General features: G+C 51.9%; 1 protein-coding gene across 1 annotated transcript in view; it reads right to left on the reverse strand.

The window, feature by feature from the left end:
* LOC104132308 (solute carrier family 23 member 1) overlaps positions 1–3,811 on the reverse strand; it is a 23,081-nt gene extending 19,270 nt beyond the window's left edge. Inside the window, exons 1-2 of the mRNA XM_009645579.1 lie at positions 3,758–3,811; positions 1,722–1,733 (exon numbers count right to left, since the gene is read on the reverse strand). Coding sequence (XP_009643874.1) covers positions 1,722–1,733; positions 3,758–3,811 — 66 coding nt within the window. The remainder of the gene's footprint in view (positions 1–1,721; positions 1,734–3,757) is intronic.
* Positions 3,812–14,348: the final 10,537 nt, after the last annotated feature.

A 14,348-nucleotide genomic window follows, 5' to 3' on the forward strand; every position in this document is an offset into this window, starting at 1 on the left:
CGCCGCGACCCCGCCTCCCTGGCGGCTGCGCTCCACCTCTTGCAGGAACACCTCATATGTAGCTTTCGATAAGGGCAGGATAAAAAAGAAGAGCAAGGTAGAAATTAAAATGGAGGTAAAAACACCTATGGAAAAATTCTATATGCATGTGTGTGTCTCTAGACCAGAAGAAACATTGGAGCATGTCTCAGCCTCAAAGGGGCATCTGGACAAAGTGCATAAGTATCATTAATGTCTAGCGAAGGATGAAGAAACTGCAACCAGAAGCAAGATAGAGTGTGCTGTGCGTTAATCGGTGAAAGCTGCACTGTGCCCTGGACTCTGTTCCTCCTGGCCACCCCACGCAGAACAGTGCTTTTGATAAAATAGGCTAAACCAGCCTGGCCACCACTGATGACATAGTAGAAGCATATTTTATATTTCCTTTTCTTAAGTCTTCTCTTTGCAGTCTCCTTATACTTACAAATATCCTGCCTTGATAAACACACCTGCCCTTTGTCTTACCAGAAAACCTTGCTCCTACAGAGGAACTTGGTGAAACACAGGGATGCCAGCAGATGGGGAGTCCTGGCATCTGTTTCAAAGGAGCTGGCTCAGGGCAGGGCTATGGGGGTGCTGCCCCGGCTTGGCCACCTGCCATGGGGAACAGCACCCGGAGGGATGTCCCAGGGTGGGGGCAGCACCAGGGACCAGGAAACAGCCTGGGGACCAGGGCCCTCTGAGATGTGGTGGGGTCTGACATAGCTTCCCAGGAAGTTTGGGATCCCCTCCCAGGCAGCCAGAAGCCCCAGGGCTCCCCAGGGAGCTGTACGCCTTGCAGAGTTTGTTTATACAAAGACGTGCTTTGCCAAGGAAAGCAAAATACTGCTTTGCTTCAGTTGCCACAGCTTTTAAGCTAAGTAAATTTCCCAGGTTGTCTGCTCCTCCTTCTAACCCACCCAGACCCCTGAGCACACACGTGCGCACACGTGCACATAGAATCATAGAATAGAATCATAGAATCACTTTGGTTGGAAAAGACCTTTAAGATCATCGAGTCCAACCTTTAACCTAACCCTGCCATCCCACCACTAAACCACGTCCCTAAGCACCTCATCTATCCTTTTAAATACCTCCAGGGATAGGGACTCGACCACCTCCCTGGGCAGCCCATTCCAGAGCTAGACAACCCTTTCTGTGAGGAAGTTTTTCCTAATGTCTAGCCTAAACCTGCCCTGGCGCAACTTCAAACCATTCCCCCTCATCCTATCCTACACACACACACAAATGTATTGCCTGGGCACACGGACCCCCCCATGTGCGTGCGCACACAGATACACACACACACACATCCCGCCTGTGCATGTATGCACACCCCTGCACACACATGCACATGGTACGATGGAGGCTGCCTGGGAAGCCACAAGGTTTTTGATCCCAAACCATTTGTTTCACAGAGCCTTCTCCAGCCAGCGAGTCCTTGGCACACCGGCAGCAGCGGGCTTTTCCTTGCTGGGATGCCCTGCTCCATCAGGCAGGGACAGAAACTTGCTGTCAGGAGAAGCTCAAAGAGTTTGTCAGCACCAAACTTTTGTTGTTTTGTTTTTATTTTTTTATCCTCCAGGTAGCCTACCTACCGATGGAGGCAAACAGCTCATGCTGCGGCCAGGGAACAGGGATTTAAAATTAATGTCACACTGAGTTGTAAATTTTGCAGGTGTGGCAGATCAGTCCTGGAGGACTTCATCATTTGCCTGAAACCTCCAGGTTTCCATTCTCATGGCTGAGTCTCCAAAGTCCCATTTTAGATCATGCTGTTGCAAATGTGCTATGTAATACCTTTTAAACACAGTGTGTTTATCCAGCCTAGGCAGGCTGGGAGCATTACAGAGACTTCAGAATAGCTAGGTGAAGGCAGAGTTAATTCAAACTGAGCTCAGGCATGAACTTCAAGAGCAAAAGGCGTTCCTAAATAACTCCCTGTGGAGACATTTTCGTTTTAGAATAAGAGAGCCTGAGCCATGGATTAACAAATGTACAACAAGGTACTTAAGACTGCCCATGCACGGAGTTACTGGGGACGGCTGCTCCTGAATAACACCACGGGTAGATGAAACCTAAGCCAGGCAGACAGCAGTAAGCTCCTTGCCTTGCACTGCAACTTTTCCCATGTTAACCAGGAGGCATATTCCAGCCAGGCAGAGCCTGTGCCAGTAACAGCTCCGCATGACCATCACATGAACGCCTGACCCTCCCCAGGAGCTGGAGGGGATCGAGCAGGGCTCAGCAGGAGAGGGATGCAGTGGAGATAAGAGGACAAGACAGCACCGGAGGCAAGGGACTCGAGCTGAAACACAGGAGGTCCCATCTGAACACCAGGAAACACTTTCTCACTGTGAGGGTGACTGAGCACTGCACAGGTTATCCAGGGAGGTTGTGGAGTCTCCATCCTTAGAGATGTTTAAAAACTGTCTGGCCACAGTCCTGGGCAACTGGCTGTAGGTGACCCTGCTTGAGCAGGGAGGGTTGGGAAGCTGACCTCCAGAGGTCCCTTCCAACCCCAGACAGTCTGTGATGCTGGCAGGAGGACAAGGCAGGAGCCATCCAGAGTGGGAACAGGGAACCGACCACTGCTGGTGGTTCTCAGCCCAGCTTCTGCCACAAACCCAGGGGACCAGGATGCCCTCTGTGCATCTCAGGCTCCAGGCACAGCATCACAGCCCTCAACAGCATCTTAAATCAGCATGTCGGGAAAGCAGTCAGAAACTGAGCTGCTTGAACCACAGGTAAAAGACCCTTGTCTTCTCCTTCTTTGGGGTGATTCAAACCAGAGGAAGTCACAAGCCTGATCTGCATTACGGCAGAACAGGCAGAAACTGAGACCATTAACCACAGCGAAAGAAAACTTCTGCATTGCTCTGAGCAGCTCCCTGAGGCTCCGCCGGCAGCTGCCCCAGCCCTGCCACTGCTCACAGCCAGCTCACCAGGAGAAATGGGAGACCTACACACCGGGAGGTTAAATGCCTCCTCCAAGGTCCCCCAGGTGGGGGGTCTGTACCATGGTACAAAGACGGTGCCAGGACCTCCCTCTCACACCTGCTGTCAGAACTTTTTTTTTAGTTTAGGAGCTCTTTTAGTTTCTAATGCAGGTGACCCCTGCTGTAAGGCAGGAAGGGGGCTGCCTTGCCCCAGGCCCTTGCCCGATGGCTGGTACAGCCCCCAGCACTTCCAGTGCACTGCATGCCCCTGAACCGACACATCATTCACAGCTTTCACCACCCTGCTGTAACCCTGCAGGGTGCTCTCCCCTGATCCCAAATCCCTTTTCCCCCCCACCTCTCTGCCAATTTATCCCACTAGCAATAGATCCAGAAGACAAAGAAACACACTCTTCACAAGGCTAAATTTCTATGGTAATTTTACTTAATATGCTCTACCCAGGGACACAGCCACAAGGAGCCACAAGCTTGCTTGCTTTTCAGTACAGATACACTTGCGCTGCCATTCATCTAAACTATCATTTTAGAAATAATGGAGAGAATAAAAGTGAAAAGGGTGCCGGAGAGCAGAAAGCATGCTGGTTCTGCAGCAGTAGCAGCAGGCGGCAGTGAGAAAATCATTCCTCGGATTTCTGTCAATAAAGGAGCCAAGACAGACATTCAGCACGCTACAGCATCCTTGCAGTCAGTCCGAGCCCCCTGGCTTTCCCTTTCTCCTCCGTTTGCAGGACTCGCACCCGTTTATGCAAGCACTACACTTCAGAGAGGAGCAGACTCACCACGAAGCTGGGGTTATCTAGCCCGTTGAGCTCTTTGTCTGAGGAGAGGGTCATGCCTTCCACTTCCCTTCACCGGCTGCCTTGAAAAAGAAAGACCAGTCAGAAGAGGAGAGACGCCCAAAATTGCCACTTGTCCCGGTCAACACAGCCCTAAAGCAACGGGGGCGAGCAGATGCAGCAGCTGGACTTCAGGAGTCAACCAGTGCTCAGCCCTAGCTGTTCATGTGAGCCGTATCGCAGAAGCGTTTCCTTTCCCTTGGCTTATATAAGTGACTCCTTTTCTCCAGCTGATTAGAGGACCGGCTTTCAAACCAAACTGGAAAGCAGCCCTTCCCTGAGCCGAGTGAATCAGTAACCGATGGCAGAAAAAACTTCCTCCGTAGGTAAGGATGCAAGGGAGTGTCAGAGAGGCAAGACATTTCTCCATTCTCCTGGCACAGCCTTGAAGCTTGTTGCTTCATTATTGATTCAACAGCAACTTGCGTTTTCCATGTGGGTTGGGCCTGTTTGAGGAGCTTTGGGCTGATCTTTAGAAAATTCAATTTCTAGATGGTTTCACCTAATCCACATGTAAACTGCTGTGTATTTTTTGGCTTAGGTACAAACGTCCGTCATCTTGTATGATAATCCTATTACAGCACGAAAAGAATGAGGATTTTACTAGGAACCCTTTTAAGGCAGCAACTGATAATCAAGTTACCAGAACATGACACCAGGGAGGTATAAAAGACGCAAGACTGGAAAAGGACTACTTCAGGCCACCTGATTACCTCCATTCAGCCAAGGATCCTAGCTGAACGGTGATCATCGGATTGCCCGAAGCACAGTTACCCTTCTCTTAGAAAGTGGCAAATGGTGTTAATGCTCCATCAAGCTGTTCTAGCCACCCCACCCCAGCCCTCCCCAGATTAAGTACCTATTTAATTTAATGGCTTTCTGAGGCAGTGAACTTCCCAGATCAGCTGCAGAGAGCTCCTGCGGAGAGGGGCATGCTATCACCTACACACAGGGATGGCCCATTGGGAACATCTCCAGGTTTCCACGCAGGAAGCAGCAGAAGAGAAATAAACTCTGGTCCCTATTTCTCCTGTAGAGCTTTGGTATTCTTAGACCTTCTCTTCAGACCAGGACTGCATTATAGGGTGAGACAACCTCCCCCTAAACACCATCAATGAAGCCATGAGCTGCCAGACAGCCAAATCTTAAGGCATCAAAATAACCAGATGTTCACAGCATTGCCAGATCTCCTCTCTGAAGTCCCATTGTATAGGGATCTCCCCTTATTTCTACTGCAGGGGGGCATTTCCAGCCCCACTGATCTCAGCATGGGGCCACTTTTTTCTGCAAGCTCTAAACGAGAAGTCTCTCCCTGGTCAAACTACCCTGGGCAGTTTTGCCCTTGACTTTACCAATTCCCAGTGCAGGGGGAGCAGCACAAAACCCTGCTGTTGTACGGACTCTTCTTATCCAGCGCACTTTATGGTCACAATTCATGCATGTTTACCGTTTCACTGTATATAACAGCAGTGTCCATGAACAATACCAGAAATGATGCAATACCAGTGAGGATGCACCACTGCAAGGCTCTAAGAAAAGGAGCACTGGAGTTTTCCATTCTTTTTTTGAAGGTATATTCCTTCTTGCGTTTCTTGATGGATACAGCACAGTTCTCCGAGCAGCCATCTAAATCTGTCCATTCTGATATCCTCCATTAACCCTACTCCACTCTATGAATTAGCTGCTCTCTGTGCCTCAATCTCTCTCATTGTGATTTTTTTTTTTTTTGCCAAGCCGCAGTACAATGTTCCTCTGGGGCTAACCTGTCTTCCCAGTAGATTTTTATGAGACCTCCCATCAGAAAAGTCCTCCACCACTTAATTTCAGCCCAGCACCTGTTCAATGAATCCTCAGTCCTGCCATAACCTTGTTTTCGAATGAGACTGAGGCATTCAGTAATCAGGGTTTCTTCTTCTCTTTGGTTGTATAAACTTGTGTAACAACACAAAGGCGCAGGCACATAACGATGCCTGTGTCATCTAGACCAGCACGTCAAACTGCCCATGCAAAGAGTATTAAGTGAACAGGATGAGAAGAACAAAATAATAATAATAAAAAACCTTAGTAACAACAACAATCCCTTTTCTCAAAAAAGCTGGGCAGAAGACAATTTTGCCATTCTGGGAAACTCTGATGTGCCAAAAAAGCACTTTCAGAGTACCAAGAGACGGCAGGTTTTCATGCAAAATGCAGGAAAGAAGTCCTACCTAGCTCACCCCTGGGGGGTTGGACTAGATGACCTCTAGGGGTCCCTTCCAACCCAAAACATTCTATGATTCTGTGAAAAGCCTGGATATCAAAGTAGACCTCTTAGGAATGAAGAGTTTAACAGTACCAGCCTCTGGCCAGCAAAAGGTTAATGCCATAATCTGGTATCTAGAAGAAGGTTATGAAATAGCACTATGTACATGTTAAAGTAGAAATTTATGGGGTTCATGTGAAGCACTCCAGCTTGGAATATCCTGCCCTTGGAAATAAGCAAAGCATGTAGGAAGTCTGTGTGCATGCAAATGCCTGTATACATCATATGTGTATGTACATGTGTATATCTGTGTATATATAACAGGATTAGCAATAAATTACTAAATTGTGAGGCTTCTCGCAGCAAGGAACTATTCAATTAGCAAAGATGCATGCTTAATCAGTAATGTCGTCACTTAATAGCAGCCTAATCAATTGGACGAATGACTTTGAGGAATAAATGGGCAGGCATCCACCCCTTCAACTCACTCATGATGTGTTAGGACCGAAAACAAAAGAAAATTTAGTATGGATTCCTTTTAGACTTGTGTGTCTGGCATATCTCCTGCCATCAGTCAAGCTACCTGGCCAGCTGCCCATGTTGCAAAGGCTGCCTGGGTTTATGCCCCTGGGGGCAGAAGCAGCCAACTGACTGATAAAGGCAACGAATCAAGGAAAAGCTTGGAGCATCGTAGACCCAGCTCAAATCTTCAGTCTCCACCCCAAGTCTCCTGTACCCACAAGAAGAGCCTGGACCATCTCCTCTCCTGACTCTCCTGGCAGGGTCATTTTCTCTCTTACACTACATTTCTCCCTGAAACTCTAAGCCTTTCCCAGGGCATGTTTCATAATGAATCAACTTATAATGCCACCCTGAGATGCAAACCTGAGCTGTCCCTGATTATGCTTCCATGACCAAGGAGCTTCCTGCACTCCGTAGGTGTCTCCACCGAATTGCAGTTGGGGTGGCACCAGCGTAGCAACTTCCAAGGCCCTACTGGTAAGTACAGATGTGACAAGTGCCTGCCACATGCAATCCCCCCAAAAACCTGGGTAGTGATGAATCTGAACGTGCTGGCAGCGCCCTCCGCTGCCAGTAACTACAGGCAGGTTTGGTGAGAGGGTCCTCCCACCGACTTTACCCATCCGCAATGCAAGCACTGATACATGGGCTCCCTTTGCATTCAGTGGGCTCCTCTAAAACTTCCACTGCATCTTAAAACAGGAGTCCCAAATGGGCTAGATAAAACAAATCCCATTTCTTGCCCAAACTATGAAACAAAAAAGAGTGACTGGCACAGATAAAGATGTCTAAAGTTAAGTGAGAGGAGTGCCTCCATGTGTGGCTGTCCACACGTTACGGTGCAGGCTTGGTGAGGCACACCAAGCCCCTTGCTGGGAGAAGCAGCTTCATCCACAGCGCTCTCACAAACCTGTGGCACTGAGCCCTAGCTACTGGAGCTGGGAGAAGATGGGTTTAGAGGGAACTCGGGGCTATGAAATAAAAGCAGTGAAGTACAGAAGAGGTATGCACCAAAAAAACTAGAATCATCTTCCTGGAGAACAGTTTGTTCTTCCACAGAGCTAGCTCTGGTTGGTTTGTGTGAAGGATAGACTAGCAAGAGAGCTAAGCAAATGGCTTGCCATGAGTAATTTAGTCACAAAATACCCCTATGTCCTTCTGTCTGCAGAACCTTCTGCAAGCAAATAGGATCACCCATGGTCACTGACTTGAAATTAGTACTTGCATCATCGGTAGTGGAAGGTTGGCTTCTGCAGAAGAGTTCTGCACTGCTTGCTGAGAGACCTGGGTAAGCCCAGTGCTAATTCTAGTCTTGGCCTGCCAAAGTGCACAAACACTATTTCCCATGAGAAATAAGTCTCATCACTAACGTGCAAACAGTGCAACACACTGCAGTGTATTTGGGGTATATGACAAAGTTTACTTGAGAGAATGTTTGATTAAAACACAATAGGGGAACAAACATGAACAAAGTAAATTCCCTTAAATAGTCGGGGATCATCGCTTTCTATTTTTGTCCCAGGGTCTCTATGGCACAGCAAGAAACTGAGTGCAGAGCCCCAGCCAGAGAATTACCTGTGTGCTCGCCTTCCCCCCTCCCACATCTCTCAGTTGCCTTTTCTCATCCCAAGGACCTGACAGCTGAGGCACTGAGGCACACGTCTACACTCCCGTCACCAGTTGCCCATGCAAGCAAAAGCAAGTGTCCCAGGGAAATGTGCAGGCTGCAGTCAGTCAGACAGCAACACCCACTGAGCTGGATGCAATGCGTAAGCTTCCCTGGCTCTTTGCCGGCAAGACCCCTACAGTCGCCCAGCTCTCCCAGAAAGTCTCCCCGACTCAATCCCTTCTTCTTTCCTCCTGCCACTCACTGTTCTTCCAGCCACACTGCAGCCCTACCCTGGGTGCCCCACCGCTGTCAGAGGAGCTCGTCACCCCAGCCCTTGCACAGGCCAAAACCTGGGGCATGCTGCAATCAAGACCCCACAAGGCAGAGCAACACGTAGCCTTTTCTGGTTACCTTTGCAGTTCATCTACCTGCACTCCTCTGGGGACACCTCTTCCAGACCTCCTCATGCCATGAGGAAGAAGAAAAGCGCTTGCTCTTCTCCGGTGCTGGTGCTTTTTTGGTGTCAAAGCAGCACAATAGGGAACTGCGGAGCTGACAGGGGCTGTGCCAAAACCAGAAGAATGGTATGAGGGTGTGGACCATGCCAGGAAGGAAAAAACACCTACGGGAGATTAAAGGAGGGATCTCCTAAGTGTCATGGTGCCATGTTGATGCCAACACACCTCTGCTTGGCTGCCTGTGCCACGGGAAGAGGGATGCTGCTTTCTCTGGCTGGGCACACCAGCACAAGGTGACTCAGGACACAAGGATGGAACAAGGTGTAGGGCAGCCATGTGCCATCCCCAGGGCCGAGGGCATCCTGGCCTGGTGGGGCCATGGGACAGGAGATAGGAGAGCCCCAGCAGCTGATCTGAGCTGGGGTACCAGCTTTGAAGCTGTAAAGCAGGGGCTGGAGGAGAAAATTGTCCAGGACAGGGCGAAACTCATGCATGTGGGAACACATGAGAAGGACACTTTTGCAAAGGGGGTATTTAAAATGTTCAAAGAGGCAGAGGAGAAGGTAGGGGGAAATCCCACCATGGCTCAGCAAAGCTTTAACCCTAAGTGGATGCCCACCAGCCAGCAGGAAGACCTGAGTGCAGGTGTGAGAGACCTGTGAGCCAGCTTTGAAAGCCATCAGCTGAGCTTTGCCTTGCAGACGCTGTGGTGGAGGAGCAGGCCTCCATGGAGATCCCCCACAGGTGATCCGCCGGGAAGGTGGGAGCCCCCAGCCAAGACCCTGGGGCTGGGAGAGCTACAGCCCCTCGGCCACACCAGCTCCCCTGCTCGATCCCCCTTCCTTCTTGCCTTCCCTGCAAGGAAAGGGCTTGCCGAGCTGGGGCAGGGACACTCTTGTTGCCTGAGCCCAGAGTTGTCCCCTGCCTCTGCCTGCACAGCCCATCCCGGCTCTGCACGGATGGCCGCCACCAGAAAGCAGGGTGCAGGGAACGGCGTTGAAATCTGCCCCCAGCAGGGTATTGATTTTGCGATAATAAGCCCCTTTATCTCCCTTGGACCCAGGAATAGCTCTTAAGAGCATTAGCAAAGGAATAATCCATGTCATCTACTCGGCATTTTGAGCACAAGCTCAAGCGTGGTTATTGTGTCCCCGGGCTTTCGCTGAACCCGTTCATCCCCCGGCACATGTGACAAGACTTACTGCCGCCGGCCCCGTGCTGAAGGCCGTGCTTGCTGCATGTGCTCGGTCCCTGGATGTTTAGCATCTGGCAGCGGGGCGGGGGGGGGAGCACAGGGTGCCCATGGCTCTTCCCACTGTCTCCCAGCCACTGGTGGCAGTGGGGCCAGCTGGTAAACCCCGGCTGGAGAAACCCAGCACCGGGCTCAGCCTCGGCAGAGGAACCAGTTCAGGGTTGGTCCCATCTGACCAGAGGGGTGCATCCCCAGCGCCCATGGGGCTGCCTGCGCCCCAGCTCCCGGCTGCGGCGAGGTGCCTGTGTTTGCGCCAGGGCCGTGCCCCGAGGCCGGGTCCTCTGCTCACGGTGTCAGGCTCTCACACTGCCCAGCCTGCCGGGAAGCTGACCTTCACTGCACAAACAAACAGCAAAACCCCTGCAGTCCGAAGGGGAAAGGGAAAAAACCAAAACAAACCAAAACAAGAAACCAGCAATATGCACTGAGCTGGGGAGGACCCCCTCCTCCTCGGCCCGCTCTCCAAGGGGAGCCAAGGAAAGCTACCAGTTTAAAAAAGGATTAACCAGGAAAGAGAAGAAATTAAAGTATGTTTTGAGCAAGATCATTATGAGTCACGGGAGGTTGAAACAGGTTTTCATGACAAAGCAAGCAAATCCCCTGTAGGGAAGCCCAGAGAAGTACCAGCACAGCCAAAACCAAAAGGGAGTGTCTGAGAGACAGATGGACAGACAGGCAGGGTAGGATTAAGGTGTTCCCAGGTCCAAAGGCCCACAGAAGTGACAAGAGATCCCTCTGCAAGTGCAAGGAGGGACGGAGCACTGCTGAGCTGCCCTGGGTGCGAGCGAGAGGGGTCCGCAAGCAAGGTCCAGCCACCGCCCGGCCCCGCAGCTCCCCTCCTTGCCACAGATCCCATTGGCTGCGCCCCCAGGATGGGATGGGATGGGACAGGACGGGATGGGACAGGGGTTTGATTCCATCTGGCATTTTCATTTTCCCTTGAAGCACTGCAGTAAATCACACAAAAACCGTAAGACCACTGTTTGGTTTTATAAACAGGAGCTGCCCACACACCCAAGGCAACATTTTGGCCCCCCAGCTCTGCTCAGGCAGCCATGCTCAGCCAAGCACGTTGGCTGCAGCTACAGGCCACAGATATAAGACAGAATCGAACAAAAAACAACCCCACCAAGCCAGTGGGTCTCCCTGCCAAGCTGTGAGCGCTTGCAAATATCCTCACACCCAGCTGCCGAGGCTGCTGTGTTTATGCCGATGCCATTAATAAATAGTGGCCTGGGCTTTCACCCTTATATCTACGATAAGTCCTAGGTTGCCCCGGGACAGGCAAGGATGCAGGACAGGAGGGGTAAAGGAGACCCACAGGATGAGGGGAGCTCCAGGGGGTGCAAGGAGGGAAGAAGACAGCCACAGCAGGGGATGATCCAAAAAACGCTGCAAAGCCCCGCTGGTCACACAGCTGGTGTACTGGCTGCTGGGGAAAGCCTCAGCACAGAGGCATTGCCCACGCCAAAACCTCACTGTCTCGAGTGCTTGGCCAACACAGGGCACCTCGCCTCTTCCTCAGTGTGCACAAGGGGCCAGGCGGGTAGGGGCACGTAAGAGCAACCTACATCCCAGGAGGCAAGAGCTGGTTGCTACTGCAGCCCCTCCAGCTATAAAACACCAGAAAACATCACGGCCTAAAGTGTCAGGCAGAGAGATGCTGCACAGAGAGAAACCCAAGGAAACGGTAAAACAGATTTCTCTCCGGTTCCTGCAGAGGCAAAGCTGGCGGAGTTGCTGCTATGAAAGCCTTCTGATTCCCGCAGCACATATCCCGCTCTGCTGCTGTTTACAGAAAATCAGCCCTCGGCTCTGGCGGGAGGGAAGAGACGAGCATGAGAGGGTCTGCAGCTCGGGAGTCTCAGCAGCAAGCTCTAGCATGGATTTTAGCAAGTAGAGGAGGAGGAAGAGGAAGAGGAGGAGGGTGCCCGATGTGCAGCTCCAGCACCCGGAGAGATGGTGACAGCCAGTCCCTGCAGGAGGGAGCTGTAAAAGATGGATCCTGAGTGCTTGCTGCTTCTCACTCCCTTTCCCACGCCCGGTTTCTCTGCGGGGCTTCGGAGCCGCTCAGCCGAGCAGCCAGAGCAGGGCTGGCAGTGCTAGGAGCAGGGACACCGGGTTTGTGCCGGCGGGGAGGAGAGGCAAGCCCCAGGGGGAGCGCGGCTGCTAGCTTTGCTGCTCAAGGCTTTAATGCCCTAAGAGCCCAGCTGACTCCTGCTCAGAAGCAAAGGGAAACCACAGGCGCTCAGGACAGCCGGGCACCTGACGATGCGGTTTCCCCAAACCATGACAGGACAAAGGTTTGGGAAATGCATCGCCCTTTGCCTGCTGCCCTGGAGCTGCCTGAGCTTTGCCTGGAGCGATGCTGCTGGGCCCGAGACCGCCTCGCCCGAGGCAGGACACGTCAGCAAGGGGCTGCCCAGAGACATTGCCAACGGGACCTACGTGCACAGCAACATCTCAGGTACTCGAGGGAGCATTTGCCCGCCTCTCCCTCTGTGGGGCTGCTCGGGGCCCCGCCGTGCAGGGGCACAGGGTGAAGGGCGCGGGGAGGTGTTGGTGACGGCACGGCGGTGCTTCTCCTGGTGGGCGTGGAGGCATGCCCAGGGCATGCGTGGGGGCTGCAGGGCTTCACGTGGTCCTCACGGCCTCAGCGGCTTCTGTGATCTGGGAGAGACGTGTCGCGTCAGAGGTGAAGTCGCTAGGTGCAGGGAGGAAATTTAACGCTTGACTATCTTCCTTTGAGAGTGAAGCCCTCCTCCACGTTAACCTCTATGCATATCGTGATGGACCAGCTCCCTGGACAGGGTGTGGGTGCACTGAACACATCCCTGTCCCCAGGGGCTGAGCTGGGACCCCTGGGAAGAAATGAGGACGGAGATTTTTTTAAAAGCACAAATAATCTCCAAATGCTGAGGGTGATTATTTTTTTTAATCCACTTCCTAGAGCAGAGCACACACTGTTCCCCAGCAAGTGGGACATGGCCTCAGGGCTGCTGTGGGGTGACTGCCCGGCCGCTGCAGGCAGCCTGCCCACCTCCGTGTGCAGGCAGCAGCGCAGAGCAGCCCGTGCTGTGCTACTGAACCCTTCACCTTCCCAAACCTGCATGAACTGTATGTTGTTTCCCGAATGCCTGTTGGGAACAGTCCCTGGACCACCTTATCTCCAAATCATGGCGAGGGGTTGTTGGGGAAGGTGCTAGCCAGTGCCGGACAATCAAACCATACAACAGATCCAGTCCAGGCACCCGGGCAGCCTCCCTGGCACCGCTGAATTTACTCATGTAGACATCTCCACTACCTGTTAACAGTATTGCTGGACCTGGAGAAAGTCTGATCTTACTCAACCTGATTTGTTTCTTGTCAGCCCCTCTGAAGGAGAAGCCGACGTCATCTCAGCAAAAGCAGAAGCAAACCAAACCTCTCTCTCGTGTTAGCTTTACGCTTGCTGCACTCGGAATTTCCCTCCCACGATCCCCCTAAGCTAGATGATAACATTTCCACCTGCAGGTTTTAAGCTTGACTTAACTAGAGTTGATCAGTCTTTTCCTTTAATTCAGGATATTGGTACCTGTGATACCTCTTACCCAAGAATCTACTCATCCACATTTTACTGGCCTTGGGTTAGTATATCCAGGGTCTTTTTGCAAGCACACAGTCAGACTGGTGTCCCTTTTGAAGCCTGCCTCACGCCCAGTTCTCACCAGGTACTAGCAAGCTGGAACAAGGACAGCACTAAAGATGCAAAGAGTGCGATGCAGAAAGGATGATCTAAGCAGGGTAACAGAGTAGTTCTGAGTAGTTCTGGGTACAAATGAGAAAAAAAATATTAAAGGCTGGGATGGAAAAAGTATCTCCCTGTAGCATAGAGAAGTATTTTTATTGCTTTGAGTTCCAGCCAGCAATATTCTATGCACACTGTCCCCACCCTGTACCTTTCCAGTCCCACTTCCGCTGTTCAGTAGCTGCTCGCATTGCAGAGTTTGTAACGAGCAGACTTATTTTCCAGATAAAGCCACTAAACTTCCCTACATTTCTCCTTTAGGATGATGCAAAAAAAAATTTCAGATGCTTACAGGACCCGCAGGGGTGATGCAGGGCCAGGCAGCCTTTTCAAAAGCACCACCAGTGGGGGGCTTCGTCACCACCTCCGCTTCATGTCTCTCCCCTTCTCCCCCAGCGCCATGCAGGGCTCTCCCCCCACCGCGCTACGGATACTACTACGTGGACAGAGGCTCGGGTGTCTCCTTAGGCTCGGTCCTTGTGTACTGGTGCCAGGAGGGGTACCAGCTGGTGGGCAGCGAGAGGCTCTCCTGCCTCCGCCGGGAGAGCGCTTCGTCCTGGAGCCATCCCCCGCCCCACTGCCAGGGTAAGGAGCCTGCCGGCGTGACCCAGCCCCTGCACCCACTGGTAGGGGCTCAATGGGGCACAGGCGATTGCCACCCGAT

The sequence above is a fragment of the Egretta garzetta genome, unplaced genomic scaffold (assembly GCF_000687185.1).
Source record: "Egretta garzetta isolate BGI_Z169 unplaced genomic scaffold, ASM68718v1 scaffold38, whole genome shotgun sequence".
In the NCBI taxonomy this organism is placed as follows: Eukaryota; Metazoa; Chordata; class Aves; order Pelecaniformes; family Ardeidae; genus Egretta; species Egretta garzetta.